This window comes from Melanaphis sacchari, unplaced genomic scaffold (assembly GCF_002803265.2).
Source record: "Melanaphis sacchari strain LSU unplaced genomic scaffold, SCAv2.0 Contig49_pilon_pilon, whole genome shotgun sequence".
NCBI classification, from domain to species: domain Eukaryota; kingdom Metazoa; phylum Arthropoda; class Insecta; order Hemiptera; family Aphididae; genus Melanaphis; species Melanaphis sacchari.
The window spans coordinates 27,398-52,312 of record NW_020271334.1 but is presented as its reverse complement, the minus strand read 5'-3'; the positions used below and the strand labels follow the sequence as shown (position 1 = coordinate 52,312).

At 24.9% G+C, this 24,915-nt stretch overlaps 2 protein-coding genes across 5 annotated transcripts in view; both read left to right on the top strand.

Moving 5' to 3' along the window:
• Positions 1–14,964: 14,964 nt before the first annotated feature.
• Positions 14,965–21,265, top strand: LOC112598673 (PAN2-PAN3 deadenylation complex subunit PAN3). Its single transcript, XM_025345206.1, has 13 exons — positions 14,965–15,565; positions 15,881–15,982; positions 16,534–16,641; positions 17,813–17,926; positions 18,016–18,229; positions 18,304–18,450; positions 18,630–18,746; positions 18,824–18,989; positions 19,659–19,884; positions 19,947–20,086; positions 20,154–20,342; positions 20,404–20,566; positions 20,636–21,265. Exons 2-13 carry the CDS (start codon positions 15,902–15,904, stop codon positions 20,765–20,767), a joined length of 1,797 nt encoding a protein of 598 aa, XP_025200991.1. The 5' UTR covers positions 14,965–15,565; positions 15,881–15,901; the 3' UTR covers positions 20,768–21,265.
• A 3,223-nt stretch (positions 21,266–24,488) lies between these two features.
• The window catches only part of LOC112598674, a 1,648-nt gene continuing 1,221 nt past the window's right edge, over positions 24,489–24,915 (top strand). For 2 of the 4 annotated variants that reach the window (XM_025345211.1, XM_025345210.1), the window contains exon 1: positions 24,489–24,915. This exon ends at the window's right edge or, in 1 of these variants, runs on beyond it. In XM_025345211.1, the coding sequence (XP_025200996.1) occupies positions 24,742–24,915 (174 nt within the window). In that variant the 5' untranslated portion in view covers positions 24,489–24,741. The other 2 variants (XM_025345209.1, XM_025345207.1) reach the window with 2 other exon arrangements.

Here is a 24,915-nt window from a genome sequence, read left to right as displayed (position 1 = left end):
AAAAGGGTCCTGCAGTCCCAGTGGACGATGAAATGGCGTTAAAAGAAATTAAAAATGATAATAAAAAAAAAAACTGCTTTAATCCTGTAAAATACATATTAGCACTTAATTCCATAGGACATTAAATTCAGTTCATTCAGTCCGAACATAAACTCTACGCGAATAGGTTTAGAAAAAATATCAATTAGACTCATCGGTATATTATACAAATAATACCTACGATATTTATTTATAGCTATTTATGTATATTTAATTATTAATTAAAACATTATACCCAAGTTCATTGCGTTGAATTCTTTCATGGATAGGCCATGGATTTCATTATTTTCGCTAACAACCGATTAAATTATTTTGTATAGTAAAAAGTCCTTTGGTTATTTTATTTTTTTTAATAACCTACGAATAAATGCGTAATACAACTATTGTCCCTATTTTTAAATTTATATATATTTTTATTTATACCTACCCTAAGTAGTTAATTCCATATAATAAATAAAGATCTACCATAAGCTATTAGACATAAATACACAGGCACACACATATACAATACAATGTATCTTTGGTTTACGGCCTATCATTATAATATTCACAATCACACCAAACAGATAGATTTATAAAAAAAAATAACCATTGTTCCTTAAATATTGAATCATATATAGTTGTATCTAGAACTAATCGTTTTATTATCGAAAAAAAAAAATTGTAAATACATTGAAGTATAATAATTCTTTCTATAGTAAAAGCCATACTTTTCATTCTGAAAATCGTTAAACTTTTTTGTACAGTATTTTTGAATACATAAATATTTCTTAAAAGTTTAATGGTATTGATTTATTTTATTACTTCTATCAATATTCAATATACAAGATTTTTTGTTTAAGAGAAAATTAAAAATCCAAAATATTTCTAATGTTTTTAAATGCTTCATTACTTCATTGAGACATTTAAATTAAATTTAATGTGAAAATGCACAATTACATTAAATATATCAAAACTTTCAAATTAATAATAGAATTTTGAATCATTTCAATTATTTTATTATTGAAACAATTGAAACAATGTATAAGCAATAATTATTGGATACTTGAATTCATATTTTTTATCTAATTTTTTAACATTAATTTGTTCAAAAACAAAAACAAAAAAATGTTAATATTTTATTAATATAATGTTCTCAATCAAAACAATATTGTCAATTCTACATAAATACAAACTGTACATAATTTATTCACCAAATTTATATACTTTAAGTCTTTAAATAAAGATTAGGATTAAACTATACTATACTAGGATAATACATAAATACATATATATTAAATATTAAATTATGTGTAATTTTAAGTAATATATGCATATAATATATATCAATAAATGAAGATATAAATATATTTATAAATTTATTTCAGAAAAATAAATTGTTGATTATTATCTATTAGTAAATATAAACCATTACGTTTATTCTTTGGTTTATTCAATATACGTAACTTGGACTTAGTAATTAAATTAATTTAATTCGTAGCATTTTATTTGAATATTTAATTCACTGTTAGGTAAATAATGTATGGTATATACTAAATACACACACACACACACACACACACACACACACACACACACACATATATATATATAATTGATAATTTACTGAGTAATGAGTTAAGTGCTTTTTTAACTTATATAGTGTTATTGTATATTTTTTTATTATTATCTCTTTAATTATTTTTAAAAATTAAAGAAAAATTTAGAATTAGAATTAGTAATATTTTATTATTTTATATTAATATATTGTACATAATAATTATTTACAGCAATTTATACTTAAATATAATATATTTTATTGGAGTTAGATTAAATAAAATAATTTTTGAATCACAAAATACTTTTATGTTTTTTAAACAAATATAATAATTCTAGTATTAATTCACGTGGATATCTTTTACCTCTATAATATCAAAAGTAAATATAAAGATAAGATTTAGTGAAGCTGTGTAAAACACCGCATTCATATTGCTACATATTATAAAACTAAAATAAAAAAAAAAAAATAATGATCTATTATCGAAAATGGAAATATACTTATGTTCAAGCTTTATACCATTGAAATAAAAATAAAACCAATAACCTTAAATTTTTGACTTACCATTGAGTTAAATATAATGTAGTAGTAATGTTTTTCATAAAAATAGTAATATTATTGATTTCATATTTGGTATATCATAATTCTATTACGATATAAACCAAAACTCTTAAATATTTATTTTAAAATTTTTATATAGATAAGACAAGTTTAACTTATTTATATATTATTTCTCCAGCCATTACATCTAAAATAATCTTATAGAACAGAGTAAAAAATATAGCAAAATTATCATTGGTAAACATAAATTAATACCCAAGATGTAAACTAACTTGGTCAATTATTTTAAGCATAATCCAGTCCTTAGTATTTTAATAGCATTGAAAAAAAAATAGATGAAAACTTTTAGAACGGTAAATTGTAATAAGTTTTTATTCTTTAAAAATTATTGAATCAACAATATAAATATTATTGAAATCAAGATAAATATCATCAAAAGCAAAAAATTATAATTAAGCCACCTACCCCCTCAGGTCTTAAAATGTTTTATACTGGAATATATAGTGTATAATATATACACTATATGGTATATATATATATACCTATTCACCTACTCATTACGGTCAAGCATATACTTCTCGAATGCCATCAGTACGATGAAATACGCCTCAAACAGAAATTACCGGAAACCCTATATGAGGATTTCACTGACGCCTACTCCTTAAACATCCAGAAAACTAATGAATTTTATCAACAAAGCTGAACAGTGAACTCCAACATTTTATTAAATAATATTAGCTAAGTGAATAAATGTACAAATACAACTAGATTAACGTAATTTAATTATTGGAATAACCATGCAGTTAATACCTTAAATAAATTTTGAAAAATAAATAAATATATTATGATGGTTAAAAAAATTAACAATAACAAATACATTTTTCCTACAATAGTAGGTATCCAAAGTTAATAATTCAGTATAAATCAGACATACTCATGTATTTCACAAAAATATAACAAACAATAATTGCACAGTTCAAAAATGATTTCCCCCAATAAATATTATCACCGATGTGTTAATTATTACTCTATAGTATAGTGACTATACAATACTATATCACACTAAGACATACTATTTTTTACCAAGACACTTGTTATACAATACGAGTATTCTTTAATAATTTAACTAAATAAACATAGATAAATTATAAAAAAAATAAATATTTAGGACCCTTTGAACTTAAATTTAATTACAAAAAATGCCATTGCTAACATAACAAACGTCAACTTTTAGAAAACGTCATACTCTTCTATATGTATTTAGGCTTTCTTAACATGTTCCAAAACTTTAACAATAACTTTGTACTTCACAGTTTGCATATAATTTAATATAAATTAATACATTAAGTTGTTCCATTTCAGCATGCAACTATTTCAGTCGATAAATACATAAATCGTCAAAACATTAATACATTGATTTAAATTATTTAATATTATCCATACGTATTGTGTGTTTTTTCATAAATGTATCTATATAAATACACATATATATTCATATACACAGTAATAATGTTTGATGTATGTTTTATTCAAATATAATACGTGCATTGTGTATATTTATATAAACCTAACAAGAATTCAAAATATATTTTACCATTTTTTCGTTCTTTACATTGTGCAGGTACTTGAAAATATTGTATTATTACTATATTTACGGACGCAGAGTCATGTTTGATTTTGACGTTTGGAAGTTTCTGTTTTTTAAATTATTTTTATGACAAGATATTTTTATTACTTCCATAATGTTGTCAAATTTAATAGACTTAAGTGTATAACCATGATAGTGGTTCAAAAATTAATTATTACATATTTCAGTGAATCATAAAATGCAACACGCTCAAAGCATTTAATGCCGTCAACCTTACATATATAGTAGAAAAAAATTGTAAAAAACCTTGAAATAGATGACTTTGTTCCATCGGGGTTTAAACTATCATTATGTATTATACTTAATGAAAAGATTTTAAACTGTTTTATATCAGAGTTGAAGCAATATCATCTGGAGTTTTTTTGAAAGAAACACAGTTTCTCTCCTCTATTATTTTTACTTTATATTTTTATGACATATTAATTGCATTTTCAGTAAGTAAGTATAATGTGTCTATTATTTATGAATTACTTAAGGTTTATTATATATTTAATGTGTATATGTAAGCATTTATATTTCTCATCGAGAGATTAAAAAATATGCATAATGATTTCAATAAATTTAATTCTTTGTATTGAATATTAACTATAAAGAAAGTTCTATTGATTATTATCAATACATCGTTAAATAACAGCTCTTGTTATAACCACTGAAATATGATTATTTTCAAACATTCAGTATTAGAACCATTGACTTTATAACATATCTATAAGTAAGCCATGCAACTGTTTATTTAGAAACAAGAATTATAATAAGTCAAAAATCTGATAAAAAAATAAAATAGTAAAATATTCAAAAAAATAATATTTTAATTTTATTTTTAGAAATAATACTACAACAGCGGTGGCGACTTTCGTGTATAGATTATCAAAACCAGTTAGGATAACGAAAATATAAATAATTGTATGTGCATTAACATTGTAGATGTAATTCACTAATAAATAAAGTTTGTTTTTCTTCAATAAAATTGACTCTTTTTTTGTTAATTATCAGATGATTGTCAATAACATAAAATTCAAGACTAAAATTTTATTATGGATTTAAATTTCAAACGAATCTATCAATTTTAACATTTAATAATATTAAAATAAATCATTTTATAAAATTTTAAATGATTACGAATTAAGTTTAATCTTATTTACAATAATAATAAACCTGCTCAAATAATAAAATATTAAAAATGAATGTGCTTGTAAAACATTCAAAAAAAAATGTTTACTAAAAACTATAAAACACTAAATAGATTTGTCTTATAATTTTTAATGTTATTAATTTAGATTATCCTTTTATTGTTTAATAATCTTCACATTTTTTTAAAAATATTTTACAAATGAAAATTTTTTCTAAAATGAAATATGTATGCTTATTACAATTTTCACCTCAATTTAACCGATTTGAAATTAAAAACTAGATTTTTAAGTGATGTTGTAACTATACATTTTATCTCATTTTTTCAAATTGATTTTCAAGTAATATAGTCAGTTATTAAAATAAATTTATTAAATAGAACTATTAAACCTTCGAGTTACGTTTTATACATTTCAATAATTTTTAATGATGATTAATATTTTTTTTTTTTATTAGAGTCCACCCTTAGTTTTATTTTACACGTAAACAATTAAAATTTAAAATGCATTTATGAGCCAAGTATCCCATAAAATAGACTACTTATTAAAACATTCTTCTAACACAACTTTTTCCAGTTAGAATTAGGTATATCTTATAAAAACAATGTTAGAATTTATGGTATACTAACCAAAAATACTGTCATAGCATCTCAATTCACATAACTTGTTTGTAATCGAGCTTCGTTTTTTTTTTTTTTTTTTTAAATACTTAATGTAAACAATTTATGAACAAAAAATACTAAGTATTAAATTGAAATATTATACTTGTATTTTAAACACATAAAAGATTATTATAAACATAATAATAATGGTAAAATACCTACCGGACAACTTGTAAATAAAATATTTTTTGTTCATAAAATATATTCTATATTTTACGTAACTAACTATAGGTAGGTTACTTCATATTCAATATGATAACTTTTTTATTTTATGACTGCTGCACTTTAGTCTGTAGATAGGTATTAATTTATAATTTTAATCGAAGTAATCACTTTTGTTATATTAAAACTCTTCAACACAGCATTTGAAATAAATATCCTCCATCATTCGTTAATATGAATATTTTTTTGTTCAATTCAATACTTTTTAAGCAAAATTATAAATTAAAAATTGTAAGTCAATATTTTAAGTATTGAGCAATGTTACTAATTACTAATGACTCTAAATATAATATCTAAGACTGTGAATAGTGTCACAATCTACCTCCAAGGCTCCAAGTATCTTCGATATCTCTAACCGCGCGTCTTGTCGTTGTTAACACATTTTGCAAACCATCTATTCAATTCTTATAAAAGACCCACTTACACATGGTTCTCTCAAGAATACCAATGGTTTTGATCATGACGATTGCATTATAGATTTTGCAATAGTATTTGGTAATTTAGATAAACTGCTTTAATTTGGTAGTTATCGATTAAATTTTTTTCCTGTTGAGACGTGTGATTTAAGTTTAATTGTTTTATTAGTACAATAAGGACTACATTCTTCACACTGGCCTTAGCATATTTGTGCTTAAAATTTCCTGATAAATTGTTTCATATATGGGTTTTATATATTTAATATCTTAAAAATCTACTAGTTACTACCAAACTTTAATTTAATTTCAGATTTTAAAATATTCACAGGTTATTACTTCAAATTTAAATATAAATAATTTTTATTTATAAGTCAAAAATGTAATGAATTTTAATAAGTATTTATTATAAACTTTCAATGTATTCAAAAAATGTTTCAAAACGTATAAATCAGGTAGTGATTATTAAAATATGTACTTAAATAAAATTTTAAGGAGTATTGCAGTATAATACATATCTTAAACATTGCTTCTTCATTTTTAATACAAAACTTAATTAAAATAATATTAATTATTAATATTAATTTTGGATTGATGAAAAAGCAGAAGACTAAAGAACAAAAAGTAATGAAAATTAAATTAAATTAAAAACTTTCAAGCTCCAGCAGTTATGCATGCCACATAAAAACACTACTAATTATAGAACAACATTGTAATTATTAAAACCACAAAAGCCTCAATATTTTTGCCTTAAAAGACACCAATTTTGACGAGCCGTAATTGTTTTTGAAGAACAAAATTTAGTTAAATATTTTGACTCAAGACACTAAAAATATAATTCATTACCAAAAGGTCCAAAAGAATGACTAAAATGTTTATAGACACAAACTGCATGGTGTAAAATTGTTTCGGTTTATATTTTTTTTTTTTTTACCGTAATTATAAATTTACTCATTATTTTCTTCAAAATACGTTAATTTATGAAACGTAGCTTTTTTATACACGAAATATTTGTAAGATAATATTTAACCCTCACTTTCAATTACAATATTTTCACACATATAACACGACATCCACTTGTAATCCAGAATATATATTTTTTTAAACCAATAATAATTTATTTTATTTTATTCTGATCTTTGTCAGAATTTATTGTATCAAATTGTTTAATTCGATTGATAATCTTACTTAAAATAGTGACGGAATTATAAAAAAATAATAAAAAAATATTAACAAATAAAATCAAACATGACTCCCTCAAACTACTGATCTCAATAAAAATAATAATAAAAGATTTAATTAAGATAATTCCTATTTTAAAACAAATTTTATATAATAATATCTGCTGTATACTATATTTATAACGTTAAAAAAATATGAATAATTAAACAATAGTTACAAGCATTTTAAAATATGGAAGGTTATAACCATGACAAAGAAAGTTGCGACAGACACAACAAACTAACAAAATATAAACTTATTCAAATCATAGTTTATATTCAGTAATCTAATGCTTATTAATTATGATTTATTGCTAATAGTTTATCTCGAAAAACTTTAAACTGTTGTATGTTTTATAATATGTTGATTAAATTTATTAATGTGATTATAATTACAATCAATAATTATATTAGTGTTCATGGTATTTAAAATATTCTAATGTTGTTCATAAAAACAAAACAATTAAAAAAACACACATTATTTTGTGAATAATTACACAAATATCGTGTTCCAATCAAGTAAAATCCACCTAAACACTACAAGTTGAATTTACGAGTATTAATATGTACCATAAGTATTAAGTATACGCTTAGTGCATACGCATAAAAAACAAAATACTCCACGAATATTAAATACACGACGACTTAATTCTTTTTTGTTATTAATTATTACGGATAATGACAGGTAAGAACAACGACTCATGGTCAACGTAGTTTGCGATTTTATAAATCACAATAAAATATAATGCTTCGCTAACGAAATAGTCAAGGTTTAGTATGCTAAACGATATCTGGTCGATAAAAGTATTGTTGACATAATAAAGTGGATTATTGTAAAACCGATTAGAATTAATAAATTATAAATAAATAAATAAGATTCAAAGTTTATTTCATTTCAGGAAATTATTAAAAAAAAATTCTTTCGTGGTCAAATTTGCTATATCAACCGTTGTGTATAATAATTAAAAAATCTATATTATTATATAATTTTGTCGCTTTGCATGTACATAAATATAGTGTATAGATATGTGTATATACTATATATATATATTTAGTTATATACTATAGCCTTTATTATATTATATCTTTACAAACCTAATTGAAAAACTGTCTTAAATCTCTGACACTTAAGTATTAGTTATAGATAATAAATAAAGGTATGTCATTCAATATTCACTTGTATTGACATAAAAGTTCACAATGGTTATGGTTTAGTTTCAAAACGTTCAGCTCAATGACCATCGCATACAATATCCATCAGATTCCGACATATTGGACACAAATCACAATAACCAAAAAATCGAAATATTTATCAGCTAAATTCACCATCCCTTCATCACTGCAGATCATGTCAGTTGACAAGTATTGTTATTTTTGTTTTCTAGGCAGTGGTTATGTGGCTCAATACTTATTAATTACTATTAATAACGGTTTACAATACTATGCTTTTCACTTTAAGTCCATTCTGTTATTGAACTTAAATATCGTAGAAAACCATTAACTCCTATATGAATAAGAATATATTACCTACCCGAATCCATAGGTTGCATATATTCAATTGTTATGAAAAAATTATTTTTCAAAATGACCAATATCGTTCATTTAAAAAAAAAAAAATACCATGAGAAGTATGATTATATTATTAAATCGTGGAAATATTATACACTCATATTCGTTGAATATATTATCTAATATGTTGTATGAGATTTACATAAGTTTTGTCCTCTAACCAACGATATAAATTAGTGCGAAATAATTTAAAGTTATGTTTAATGTAATAAATTTACCTCCAAATTACATAGTCGGATATACCTATGTAGGTACTAAATAATATATTTACAATGGAAATCTGAGGTAGATATTCTCTTATTTAGATCTTTTTCCGTGTACTCCGCTCTCATATTTTACATACTAAATTAAAGTCCAAATAGTTAAGTCTTTTACCTTAGTTTAAAATATTAAACGCTTATTCACCAATTTAACAAGTCACATGAGTGTCACTAATTAAAGTAAATTAAAAATTACGACGAATTTTCAAAATGTATAATATACGTATTATAATTACTAAAATTACGCGAAATTAATATGTTATTTTAAACCGGAAATAAACTATCATAAACATTTCTATTTATTAATAACACCAATGATGAAAGTAAAGAGTATTAATTCTATTATTATAACATCACACTTATTATTTATTTATTTATTGATTTTTTTTTTTTTTTTTGGAAATTTAACAATACATATATATTTACATTACTTCTCTACAGTATGAAGTAGTATATATAATAAAATCACGTAAAGTTTACACAATGAGTACACTATTATTAATGAGACATAAACAGGTAATGGAGAAATCAAAGATTACATCTTCCCCATCCATCAAATTTGAATGTACTTAATTACTTTGTAAAATTTAAAACAACTATACCTCATGCTTTGGTTTACATCTTAATACCTTACATTAAGTATACAGGTATATTAACTTAAGTTTCGTAGTATTTTAATAATTTAAGAATAAAATGAATAATAATAATAGTTTATACCTATTTACTGTTAAAAGAAATCAATAAATAAATAACGAACACCTCACAGTATAAGAGTGCAGTAAATAGTAAGTGAGGAATATTAATTATCAAATAAAAAAATTAATATTAATTTATTATTATTTAAATTATAAATACATGTTTTTAACGTACTATAAAATTCAGAATTATTTATATGATTACATAATATCTTTGAAAGGCAACACACCGGACTATCGATAAAATATTTTTTTTAGACTATACTACTTAGCAAAAGTAGGATTATTCCCAGAATTGATAGAAGGTACCTACTTGAAGGCCGATTTTTCGCAATAATTCAAGGCAGTCGACATCTCCATTCAAGATTTTATAGACAAAAGTAGCTTTAAACCCTAACAATCTGGTCTTCAGTGACTTTAAACCCACAAAGTTTTGGTTAACATCAATATTTTGATTAAATATTTTTAAATATTTTTTAGATTATTAATTAAAAATATTTGACTAGGATTCCATAAAAGTGTACTAAATTCAATTGATTATCTTACTGATGAACAATAAAGTACTTTTAAACATTAAGGATCATTACAATCACAGAATATATCCACGTTTAATACGCCTTTAAACACGAAGACTTTGTCTGTATATTTTATTTTTATTTTTATTTGCGTTAAAAGATAAATCGACTATCAGGATAATACTTAGATCCCATAATCGATAAATTATAATAAATAATAGTTATATTTTTAAATAGTACTCAAAATACTTTAAGAAACTATTTTTTCTATTAACTTATAATTTAAATAATAATATATTCAAGAAAATTGTAATATCTATAATGCCGGACTGCATGAAAAATTAATTAATTTAATGGTTCAATTGATTGCATTGGATCAACCATGAGCCACTAAATCGTGTTTAAGGGACTATTAACTCATTATCATTATTTAGCGATTGTTCATACAACCCGATATTAATACCTATAATAAATTTATTAAATAATAAGTGTTTAATTATTATTCTAAAAGATAAATATTTTATACTGCACTACATTTATTCTGATTTTAAAATAGAAATAAAAATAAAAATCTATTAATTTTAAATTCAGGATAATTATTATCCTTCAAAGTTAAAAAATTTAAACATTGATAAGTATATAGTATTTATAATTTACGCGGGGTGTACTTGTGTACTTATTAGTATATAATATTAAATATATAGTAGTCAAACTGATATACGTACCTACTAGTACTACCTACTTAAAATAATTGATATTTGATGTACAATATTAATATGAAACTACAAAAGAAGTTTTAACAAATCTTATTAAATTTAATAACAACAATATTAAAGTCTAAAAATATTTATAAAAATTGTGTTTTTTAGTCTTTTTGATAAAAGTAGTAATAAGTAATGAATGTTATTAACCATTAAAATTGTCTATACAGAATTTGTATTTAATAATCAACCACACATACGGTAAAGTTTCATTAGGTAAATTTAGTAAGTTTTAAAAATTATCTATAAAATATCTGACGGTTAAAATTTCTTGATAAACGATTGTTTGATACGATATCCTTACATTCATGTTAATTACCATTAAATGACTAAATAACTGAGCTTGTCCTATAGGTACCTACATAGTTAACGCTCAATTATATTCAATACCTATTGTCATTATCACAGAATCATGGCCACATAACACATAACATGTCAACAATTAACACATTAACATATTACACACCAACTAAATATTATTGTTCGTGTTTAATATATACAATGCTTTAGAAATATATTATTGCTAATATATTAGTATAGGTACTGCTATAATCAGTGCCTTAGTACGGCCTATACGTCATTACACATTATTACAATTGATTGATTGGGTCAAACAGATGCAGTCACGCAGATAACTACCAGATGGTAAGTATAGAAATAGTTGATATTATTAAACAACCATTTCGATTAAGTTAATATTCTACAAGCTTAGTGCACACCAAGCGAATAGGCAATAGATGCCTACAGGCTACAATATTATGCGGATTTAACTGATCAGCGGCTTGTACGTGTACTTAATCTTATTTCTTAAATTAAATTATTATTAATGCTTGATTTAATTATTTCACTATGTGGCGTGATTCCTTCAACAGAAAACACTCATTATATCTTGAGAATTGTTAACGTTTTTGAAAATATTAAGTAGGTAGTCCTAAAACGGCTAAAACAGGAAAACGCGTTGAATTGATAGGTGTCTAATACCTACTGATTATTTTAAACTATAGCCGCGCAATGTGTACTACACAATAAGTACCTACAGTTTTCAAGTACAAATCAAATAATAACATCATGTCTGTTCATTTCTGGATAAAATATGATATTTCTGGGTAGATATTTATATATTTCAACAATATAATATTATGATAAATAGTAAATATTATGTCTATAAATATAAAAGACAAGATAACAAAAAATGACTGTCAAAAACGTTTTGAAACCGCCGACGAATGTTCACACTTATAGAATAAATGAAAACATATGGTTTTTCATCGTCGTTGTGTACTTATAATTTATATATTGTATACTAATGTATAGTATGTCGGTTGGTAACGAGAAACATTTCTCTCAGGCCTCAGTGCTATAAGAATAATATATAGTATCATAGAACAATAATTAATGCGTATAAGCGACCATAACACGCTAACAAAAATGTATGACATATGGAGCTGTTAATAATCTCATCCCATGTATAGATACCTACGAATATATTATGCATCATAGATACTAGACGCCTAATAATGAAAGACAATTGAATGCAGTTGAAAACGAACAATTTTGGCACTTCAAGTCATAAGCATCTATTTAAAAAATATTTATATTATTTTCTAGAATTAATAATTTTTTTTTTTATCTACTGTTTTCGTGTATACATACGAGTATAGTTTATCATAAACTATTATTATATTACATACATAATCAATTTTTTAGATCTAGCTCTTAAGTTCTTCATGCATGATAACATAAATCTAAATACGATTTTGGTACCTATATTAGAAATATTATAATAATAATTTTATAGGTATGCTTACCAATAGTAAGTTATATAAATTAATGGTTCAACTAACAAACAAGGATTAACTGTAGTCCGTAGCCGTTAAAAACCGGGAAGCGGCAGGAACCACGTTCAAGGTATCCCGTCAATGAGTAAGGACGATAACGGCAGCGACATCTACTGTACCATGATTTTCAACTTTTCAACGAGTGCTTGAAAAACCTTCCATGACGATCACTATCCTTCATCATAAGTCATAACACTAGTTTTAAATTTTGATTTATGGTTTCGTAGCCAGTTGTAATACAAGTATGATTTTCGTTTAGGTATTTAATTTATTTTCCGACTTCTCGTTCCGAGCCAACTATGATACGGTTTACAGCACACAGCTTCTAGAAAGGTAAGGATAATCCTAAATAAACACATTTATTTTCCCGAAAATAATGTGCAGACATAAAAATTTTAAATTCTTTACTAAAAAGTAAAAACTAAAACATACCTAGTTATATTATTAATAAATAAATCACCTCAGATCCTTTTTTTTTTTTTTATAATAATTACAATGCAATCAAAATATAATTTAAAAACTTTAGTCTCCGTATGTACCTACCTATAGCTACTTAATTAGAATACATTTTTTCCAAATCTTATTACAAGTGGACTTGAAGTGGAACAAAAACAGAATACTTGTTCTCGTTTATTTAAATAAATTATCAAAAAACTTAACAATTTTCTTATTTATCAGAATGATTAAGTTGATTTAGCTACAATGTACAAGATTAAACTAGATGATAATATTGATAAAAATTATAAGTACTTTTACTATGAAATTTTTTTTTCAAAACAGTGGTCTTTAAAGTAAAGTAATAGGTACTTAAAATATATGAATTTTTTTCCTATTTAATTGACAGCAAAGTATGTTCTATTTGTGAACAATCTAATCCTTGGCTGTCAATTTAAAATTTATAGTTTAACCAATACAATAATTTAAATAAATTTATAATAATTATTAAAAAAAAAAAAAAAAATATTTGAATAAACTATTTTATTATTTATACTATAGAACAGATATTGTAACATCGTAATTAAGGAAATACATTGGATAGCTATACTGGATTATATCTACATTGATACATATTACATCTGGCTCATAACATAACTAAAAATTAAAACAGCAATCACAATCCAATTATTGGTAGGTATAATATTATTATACCATGATTGTGTAAATATTCGTTTTGACTTCAAAGAAAGTATATGAACTATAAAGTAATTATTATGATATTCATAACAAAATAAATAAAAAAATTACAGTCGAGGAAAGTACAAAATGATATTATCCGAATTAAATTTTTGTCTAACAAAAAAATTAATTGTTCAAAAGACCCCTGGTAACGTATCAACACAATAACACAAATTTGAGCAATTTGATAAGATTTAGCTCGATTTAGACTCGAAAAAATTGAGCATTACGCTTAGGTGTTTATGAAAACCCACTTGTGGAATTAGTTTTTTTTAGAAGAGGGTTTGAAGATTTTTTCAATGGTTTTTTTTTTTCGCGGCATTATTTAATATTTATTGACTTCTATTGGATTGATTGTGAAGATGTTTAATAATTACAAACAATAAATATTTTCAAATCCTTAAACCTGAATCACAACGGACCGCGTGCCAATAAAATAAATCGAATAAAATATTGTGTAGTAAAATTTAAGTACCTATCTCATAAAATTTTGATTTAGAAATATAAAAATATAGACAACACATATATACTTATATGCACATATTTTTATAAACCTTTTATGTCGAATTTCAATAATTTAAAGTTTAAACTATGTACCTATTTTAAATTTAAATTATTGAGTTTTTATTCTATGATATTATCAAAGTTTATCTTCCATGAGATAATTTCCAAATGCAAAGAAAACAATAACAAAGTAATGCCTAGAACTACAGTCTACAATATAAATCACAATTCACAATCACTATGTTGATCGTTGATGTGCAGCTGACTGCACGGCCACGGAGGAGAATAAAATAGGATAATAATTATTATAACTATTTTACTTCTATAATTTATATGTATACTAAGTGCGCGGCGCGTTCGGAAAAACGAACGAACGAATGATAAAATAACAAATCACTCGGTGACCGCGACGACACGGCTTGGGAGACGCGAACTGCGAAGAATCATTGGTCAGTACACTACTCTGTTGCGGAGTTGACGTGCGTACATTAAGTACTCGGCAGCCGCGTAATCAACTCGTGACGAAAAATACTAACAATAACAAACGTCTCTGCATCGTACTTGCTGCTTGAGCAAAAAAAGAATTATAACTATTAAAGAACAAATAACTCGATCGCTGTCTAAATATGATTAATCGCTGTGAAATCGTCTGCGGCAACCGTCATTCGATGTTTCACGGCTAGGTTTTAATTTCATATAGATACATTTCAAATCGCATTTGCACTTTGGACAAGTGTAGTAATGCACTAACTTACGACCGCACTCGATCCAACTACACAATACACATTTTGGACTTCAAACGTATAACGTCGTCTCAAGTAAGTGATTTATCGAGGTTCTCTTGTCCCTGTTCCTCTAACAATTGTGATCGTGAATACTTTGATGCGCATCAACATGTTCTGCAAATATATTTAAACAGAATTTAATTAGTACAATAACAAATACATTATTCAAATTTGGTTACTTATGATACTTACACTTGTCATTAACTATTGTTGATGTCTGTACTAACTGTCAAAAACATTTTGAAATATTTTTCTATTTCCATTTTGTTTTAAATATGTTTTTATTTGTGATCTTGAATACTGCCTAATGGCTTAGTTTCATAAAATACTTTTGTTTTCTTTTTAAAGCAAGAAGATCAAAGATCAAAAATGGATCCAATGGCACTAGTAACGCAATATAATTTATTGCAAAATGGTCCTCCAGAAGAATCAAAACTTGCTACTTATATGGTATGTATATTATATAATATACACATTTTATTTTATTGTTATTGGTTATTAGGTCATTTCTTATGTATTATTTTAGTTACTTTTATTTTGGGACAAACAAATTTGACCTCAATAACCTAAGGTCATAAGAAAAGCATCAATTGATCAATAATTAATACTATTTAATGAGAAAGTATTCAAAATGCAAATCATTTTTTTATAATTTAACAAAAAGTTATTTCAAAGTAATTACTCACTTTTAAAAATTCATAATATTCTATAAATTAATAACAGATAATATGTAATATTTTATTTATTAATGTTGAATAACAATTGTAGTGAGCTATTAAATATTTTGGTACTTATTGTAAATATTGTTTTATAGTATGAATGATTGAGTACCAACTACCAATATTATGTTAAACATTAAATATAACATGAAATATTATATATATATTTATCATTATGAATTAAAAATATGTACATGTTTCATAATTTAAATTTTAAAGTGCATTTTTGTACATAATTTTATTATTCTAATAAGTAACTGTTTTTTTTTTTTTTATATATAGAAACGTCAAAATAATACTTCACCTCAATCAACATTGTACACAACATTATCAAAAAATTATTCTAATTTAGATATAAATCAGTCATCTCCCAGTCTATCAATGAAAAAGGTAAATTAATAATAAGATAAAAATATTACGTCATATTGTTAGATTTTATACCAAATATATTTCTTTTAGTAAATTAACTATTTTGTCAATACTAAGAAACCAGCTACTTTTCAATTACGTGACATTGTAGACATACTAAATATTGAGTAGTAAAATAAAATCAAACCATTTTAACCTTCACTATACAGTAAAAATGATCTTGTAGAATAATCAGATTTTGATTGAATGTTTAATTTTTTTTTTTTTTTTTTTAATGTAAGATATTCAGATCGTATTGAAGACTGAATTTTTTTAATTCAGTTTAAATAATATTAGCTAAATACATTTAAAATACTAAAAAAATGTACAATATGTAAATTGATTACAACTTCTGAAAATAAAGTTTTTAAAATCACAGTGTCTAAGACCTACATAAAATCTTCATCTTTCAAACAAAACAAAAATGATCAAAATCTGACTTTCATTAGGCATCAGCTTTTCTACTGAAAAGTTAATGGCTCCATCGTCCTTAATATGCATTAATCTATTTTTTTAAATAGTCAATCTGGAAGTAGCATAATTTTAAAAACATTTTAATTCACATTAAAAATTTAATATAGTTTTTCAAGTATAATTAACTTTTACTCTGGGATTAAAAAATGCATATAAATGACTCAATGAACATTAATATTTTTGATGGGTATTTAAAATTATTAAGTTCTTTTCCATAATATCATACCTATAACTTAAATATAATAATAATAATAATAATAATTATTATTATTATTATTATTTTGGCCATGCATTACATATCAATTCTATATCATGAAATAAAAAACATAACTTACTTAATTCCTATACGTACCAACCATAAATTCAAGTGTGTTTTGAGTTTTTTTTATTTTAATAAAAATGATAATTTTTACTAGGCTCATGGTTTATAATTATCATATGATAAATATTAATCCCAGAGGCAGAAGAATTTTACTCAATTATTCAACTGCTCTTCACTATAGATTGATCACATCACTGTTTATTATTTACTTTAAAATACACTTTCATTTAATTAGGTGTAATAATAATTAACCTAATGCACAATGTTAATTTTTATTTTATATTATACACTTAGAATATAAATAAAAAATTTGCAATTATTATGCACATGTTGTGATAGGCAGTTGATAATTTTCAGGCATCTATACCAACTGTTGATTTCGTACCTAGAAATCTAATTAGTTCATTAAATAATCCTGATGGTTCCTCAATATACACTAAAGACAAATCTCAGCCTATACAAGCATATCAGGTAGATAGCATGAATTAATATTATCTTAAATAATTTTTAAATATCTTTACAATATATATTAATTGTTGTTATTAATTGGTGTCTAATAGAAAAATGTCAATGGCACAACATATTTCTATCCTCCAGACACAAATGGTACTAATCAACCAAATGGTAACATTTTTGATGATCCATCAGGATATTTACCAATGCCATCTGTTGAATCACCAACTTCTTCATTATATGCACAAGATGACTTAAGAAGAGATTTGTTACATAGAAATGCATTATCAATGGCCTCACCAGACTCAGACCAATGGCCAGGTTTGTAACATGCTTAATAAAAAAGAGATTTTTCTTTATTAGTTTTTAATTGTTTATTTATATTTGTATTTTAGATTTACCAGAAAATGTTGAAGATTATCATGATGTTTATCCATTAGACATATATGGACATTCATCTAAAATATTGTCTTATAGTACATCCACTTATCGAGCAACTTATTCAAAGACAGGAGAGAAATGTTGTTTAAAACGAATTCATGGTAATAATTTAATAAATTGTTTTTATTAGTTATTACTACTACTATTTATTTATTATATTATTATTTATTTTTTTTTTTATAAAAATAAATATTAAAAGTTTAAACAATCACTTTTATTTTCATGTATATTTCAATCTAATTATTACAATTTTGAAATTAACTCTAATTTTTTGTTACAGGTTTTCGACTAACAATTACTAAATATGTTCCATTAATTGAAGCTTGGAAAAAAATCAATCATGCAAATATTGTTCAATTAAAGGATGTATTTATAACAAAAGCTTTTAATGATAGTTGTAAGTGTCTTATATTATGAAAGTAAAAATGTTATAATAGTTAAATTTTTTGAATTAATTATTTTTATTATTTTTAGCATTAATTTTTGTTTTTAACTATCATCCGGATTCTGAATCTTTACAAACACGGCATTTCAATTCTAATGAAACCATGAACGGTTATAATGATCCATTTAGTTCTGATCCAAATGCGCCGCGACCTTACAGTCACACTAAAAATGCTATTTTACGACATCAGCATAGGTAAATTATTATTCAATATCCTATATTAAATCGAAATTTTGCATTTATTTTAAGACCTAGATTTAGTTTTCAAAATTAGGTTTTCTTTTTATTTACCAAAGTTGATTTTTAAGTATACTTCATTACTTAATTTTAAGTACTTCAATTTGTGTGTGTACAATTTAAGAAAGATAATGTGGAATAATTACTTTATTTTTTTTAATAAAAAAGCTATTGAGCTTTTTTTGTAAATTGTTTAGTAGATGATGAGTATTTAAATCAATATTTTGAACAAGTAGTTTTTAAATTTTTAATTTAGTGATTTAAATATTAGAAAATATAATGGTCTTTTAGTCTTTACTTTTAATTTCAAAGTGAATAAATCTACTATTACTAGTAAAATGGGGGTGAATATACTTTTTGAATAACTGTTGTATGTATTACATATAATTATATGGTTAATTTATTTTCAATAATGAAATATAATTTTACTATTTTTCTAGATTTGTTATGTATTTTTACATTTTTTAACTTAATGTTATATTTTCTAAACATAACTTTTACTAATTCATTATTATTAGTTAAACATATCCTCATATAAATATTTAAAGACTTGCCTTAATTTAACTACTGTTGGACTGTTGGTAATAAAATAATTTTAATTAATAGCTATGATAAACATTGTTTTAGTAATGGAATATTATCTGAAAATACATTATGGAATTATGCAATTCAACTTAGTAGTGCACTTCGAGCAATACATGGATCTGGATTGGCATTAAGAGGTCTTAGTCCAAATAGAATTTTAGTGACTGGTAATGTAAATACAAGGGCGAGACTACGGATCAACTGTGTAGCTATTACTGATATTTTGTTAAATGATATGGCCAGTTCAAACATGATTGGTCATTTTCAAGTGAGTGAAGATTCAGTGTATTTTAATAATGAATATTTTAAAATATGAGTTAACATTTGTAGCAAGAAGATTTAACTGACTTTGGTAAGCTTTTACTGTCACTGGCTTGTCGATCTGTGATAGCTGTTCATCAAGATAATCTTGCTACTTGCCTTGATATAATGACACGCACGTACAGTAGTGATATTCGTAATTTGACAAGGTTTGATTCATTAATCTAACTAAAAGTAATAAAACACAATATGATAAATATTTTATTTATTTTTCAGGTATTTACTGAGTAGTCAAAGACGGCATATTACAGAGTTAATGCCAATGATTGGAGCCAGATTTTACACACAATTGGATGCTGCACAAAATCACTCGGACAATTTGGAAAATGAACTATCTAAAGAAATGGAAAATGGCCGTTTGTTTCGATTGCTTGTGAAACTTGGATCAATTAACGAGAGACCTGAGTATTATTTTATTAAAAATGTTGCATTTATTTTTGTTTTATAATGAATCTTTTATTTTTAGATTTAATTTAGATCCTGCATGGTCAGAAACTGGTGACCGGTATATGTTAAAATTATTTAGGGACTATCTATTTCATCAAGTGACTGAAGACGGACGTCCTTGGCTAGACATGTCACATATAGTTCATACTTTAAATAAACTCGATTCTGGATCTTCAGATAATGTAAATTCTAAATATAATTATGTTATTATTTGTTTTATTTTCTTATTTAAAAATTGTTTTTTGTTTTAGATTTGTTTGTATTCACGCGATGAAAAAACCATATTAGTGGTTAGCTATCAAGAATTAAAACAATGTTTAGAACAGTCATTTTGTGAAATTGCCTCTGTGGCTGCATCTGATGATCATATTAAGGCTGAATAATCTTCTTAAATGTCCTTAAGTGAGATTTCCGAATAATTAGCAATAAGTCCAAGTACTTAATTTATAATAAATATGATAAATTTATTGCATGATGGATTAATTAACTTGGTTGAATGCTTAAAAGTGCTAATTTTTACAATTTTCTTTTCTTCTAATTTTATTTTAAATGATATATTATTTATTTTTTTTTACCAAATTTCATTCCTAATTCAACATTCCAATCATAATTGTTGCAAAAATTAACTTAACTTGAGTCAGTTTTTCAATTTGCTTCCATTTGGCTGTGTATTTACAAAGAATATAATATATATTTTAAACATAGAGCAATAATAAAACAATATATATCATAGCTAGCTTAAAGATGATTTTAGTAAACTTTTTGGTCTCTCAATTGTTATATTTTTTGTTACATTTAATATTGTGTTTGGAATGAACAATATGATAAATATTTAATGAGACTTAAGTTGTCTTTCAATATGTGTTCCAACTTATTTTGTTACCTAAAATTGATAAACATAAATAACAATTAAGCTATACATCAACATTTTTATACTGTTATCCTAATGTTCAGTAATTATAGTATTGTTCCATAGTTCAAATAATTTACAATTTTTTCAATGATTGTACGTACCTATATATTATGTTGTTTATGGATTATTTTTATCTTTAAAACAAATGCTATTGATTCATATTTTTCCTTATTAATGAACTATTTGTCTACCAAAAATTAAGTTGTGATCAAAAACTTATTGTTAATTTAAATAAATAAATATATTTTGATACATATTGAAAGATAGCTGATTGTATGGTAATATTACTATGTATTATTGAGAATTTTGAGAATTTACATGGCAGCTATATTAAGTTATAAATAAATCGCACAAAAGCTATTGAAGCAATGGTGATGTCTATCATTTGTTATAATTAAGATATATTTTTTTTTATAAATTGTTTTGATTGTGATAGGTTTGAGAATATAATGTCCAAAATAATAGTTTTTAAGATTTTGTCATGTAATATTATTAAGAAAAGTTAAATAAAATTATTTTAACTGATTATTAGTTGTTTAAGTATTTTTTCTACTTTACCTATATACCTAACCAATTTACTTGTTATTTTTTCAACATGTAGTGTTTATTTTAAGTTTGTATTGTAAAGAAAAATTATATGCCAATTCTTTCAATATTGAAATGTTACTAAATAGAGATTTGTTGTCAAACTCAGACAAATGGTTTAATTATCAAAAAATTATTTTCAAGCATGGAAATCTCCTCAAGGACGCCCATATGGGGGTGGCAAGGGAGGGACATGTCCCCCCCCCCGGAAAATGTTGAAAAATTAATGTTAAAAAAAGAAATTTATAATTTTTATTTGTAAATTTATATTATTAATCAAATGAAAATTCAATAAATAACTTTTAAGGTTAATTGATTAAATAATTATTACTTCATAATCTTTCAGTTTTATATATAAAATATAGTAGTATAATGTTAAATTGTAAACCTATTCCTATTTCATGGATATAATTAAAATGTTGTCCCCCCTTGAGAATTTTATATTCGCGCCCTTGCCTTTTCCCTTTAATTTCAATAAATTTATCCCCGTTAATTTTTTTATAATGTAAAATATAAATAAACACCACAAGATCAAAGGTACAATATAATCAAAGGTATATTGTAGACTGTATAGTGTATACCTATCATTATATCAAATATCAATGAATGACTGAACAATAATATAAATAACAATTACAGTGATACCTCCCTTAACGGACACTTCTAAATAGCGGACATTTTTATGGGAACGGGGAGATTTTCACCACTTTTATATAGGAAAACCTCTAAAATCAGACACTCTAAATAACGGACACTTATGGCATTTTAATTTTTGATTTTGACGATTTTTATCGTAAATGTTGAATAATAGTGGAACACCTCAATAAATATCTATCTATCTTATATAATCTGACTACTATTCATTATTATATACTATGTACAATCATAGTTTATCTAATCATTCTAATCCGTCCGTTATCGCGTCGATAAAAACATTTTTCATACGATTTTTCAGCAGTTTATGTTCTTCTATCGATACACAGAACATTTCACTGTTCTCCAACGTAGTCGAATTAGAAAATGCCTTGATACATGAAATGACTATGCATCAAGATCTTAAACAAGCTTAAGTAACTAAAGTAACTGATTTTTTCAATAAATGTTAATTTTTGTTTACATTTTCATTAATTTTTACATAGATAATAATATCATAACTTTAAATAATACATAATATGTATAATAAATATTTGTATTAAAATAATAAAAATAATATACATATATTCTTATTATACATATTGTATATACTTATAAATAATGTTGTACATAGTTATTAATTTCTGCAAGTTATTTTCCCCCTCTGAATAACGGACACCTCTAAATAACGGACAAAATTAAGACGACCGAGAGTGTCCGGTATTTAGAGGTTTTACTGTTTATTGTTTGGAAACCCCAAAAACCCTGTAGAGTTTTTAAACATCAAATACCAAAAGTCAAAAGCGTACAAACTGTTTGAAAATAATAATTATTCACATTTCACAATAAAATTGAATTCCAATAAGCCGTTTAGCGTTAATGCCGTTAATCAACAATAATCATTATTATCAAGACGTATTGACAAGGTTTAATTCTAATAATAATTAGTAATTAATTACCCTATGGTGGTGGGTTAACCCGTAGGCCGTAATCGCTTTCATTATTGCAATAAGCGTTCCTAGCGGCTCATTTTTGTCACATCAAAAATGTTTCATATACTATCCCGTGTTAAAATGTCTGGAACTGAAACTATAAAAAATAAACATCAATCCCGATAAAATTATTCTTATCACCCTAATTGCGCGTAATTTATCCATGTCTTGAGTTTTTAACCTCTGATCTTAAGTCATACCTAACCTAACATTCAAATATTTCAAATTTCAAATTCAAAAACTTCACGTCTTGTCTGCTATAAAAAATAACAAATAACAATATTATTTGTTTTTATATTCGTTATTTCAGTTGTTTATTGTTTAATACGTGCTGCCTGTGCCCTATGGCCTATGGTAGTGTGGTCTCGTGTTAAATTTCCTACTATATAGTCTCATTATGACATTATAGTATACTATATAATCATACTACTATATTATACTCATTATACTATATAATATTATAAAAAAATAGTTTTCAGTTTCAGTGTAATATCATCTATTAAAAATAAATTGCCATGCGAGTGCAATAGCTTAGACGTATTATTTTGCCAATAGTTTCCCTTTGCCCCAAACGCTAATGTTGCCGGTTTAATAGTGAAATGATTACCTTAAAAGTCGTATTGCGTACTTAAATAAGTGTTTTGTGATTTTTATTATTTTTTAATCTATTAAAACGCAACAGAGTTCATAATATATCAAAATCCAAAACAATTGAGTTTTTGGCACAATTTAGATTGAATTGTAAATAAACACAAAACCGATGCGCGTACAATCGTTTGGAAAAGAACACAGTGAGTACTGAGTATATACTATATAGTGAGTGTAGTGACACGGACCACGGTAGTGGTACGCAACGGTCGCCGGTACAAAGTGCAGGCACCGCAGCGACAGGTCTACACTATCGCCACCACCAACGCTGTAAAGGCCTAGGCGGGACGGGAAGACAAAATATCGTACTAGACGTTTACCGGACCCCGACATTATTATTTATTATACAGACCGTCATGTGTTTACGCCGTCCGTATTTGTGTTTTTCTCATTGAAAATAAATATTGGTTTTTTTTATTCTTTCCTGAAAACTGTATTTTCTTTTCTTTTTTTTTTAATTAACTAAATATATTTGGTCGAGTGTTACCACCAACCGTCAAATAAGACGTGAGCGGCTATCCGCGGGTTCTATATCTGTTAATCGGCACAACAGCCTCCGTCGGAGCCGTGTCAATAGAAATAAAAAATGAAGTATTTTGCGTATTTTGCAACTTGTCATTTTTTTGGACTAGTAGTAACTTATGATATTTTTGGCGATATATCTTCAGCGTTAAACACAATGGGTAACGAATTTTCCAAAGTACCCAACACCGTGAACACTGGGATCAATGCAATCGGTAACGAATTTTCCAAAGTACCC

Coding starts and splice junctions, on each gene's coding strand:
- LOC112598673 (XM_025345206.1), top strand. CDS start 15,902: ATGGATCCAATGGCACTAGTAACGCAATATAATTTATTGCAAAATGGT. Junction 18,451..18,629: donor TTGTTTAAAACGAATTCATG/GTAATAATTTAA, acceptor TTTTTGTTACAG/GTTTTCGACTAACAATTACT. Junction 18,747..18,823: donor AAAAGCTTTTAATGATAGTT/GTAAGTGTCTTA, acceptor TATTATTTTTAG/CATTAATTTTTGTTTTTAAC.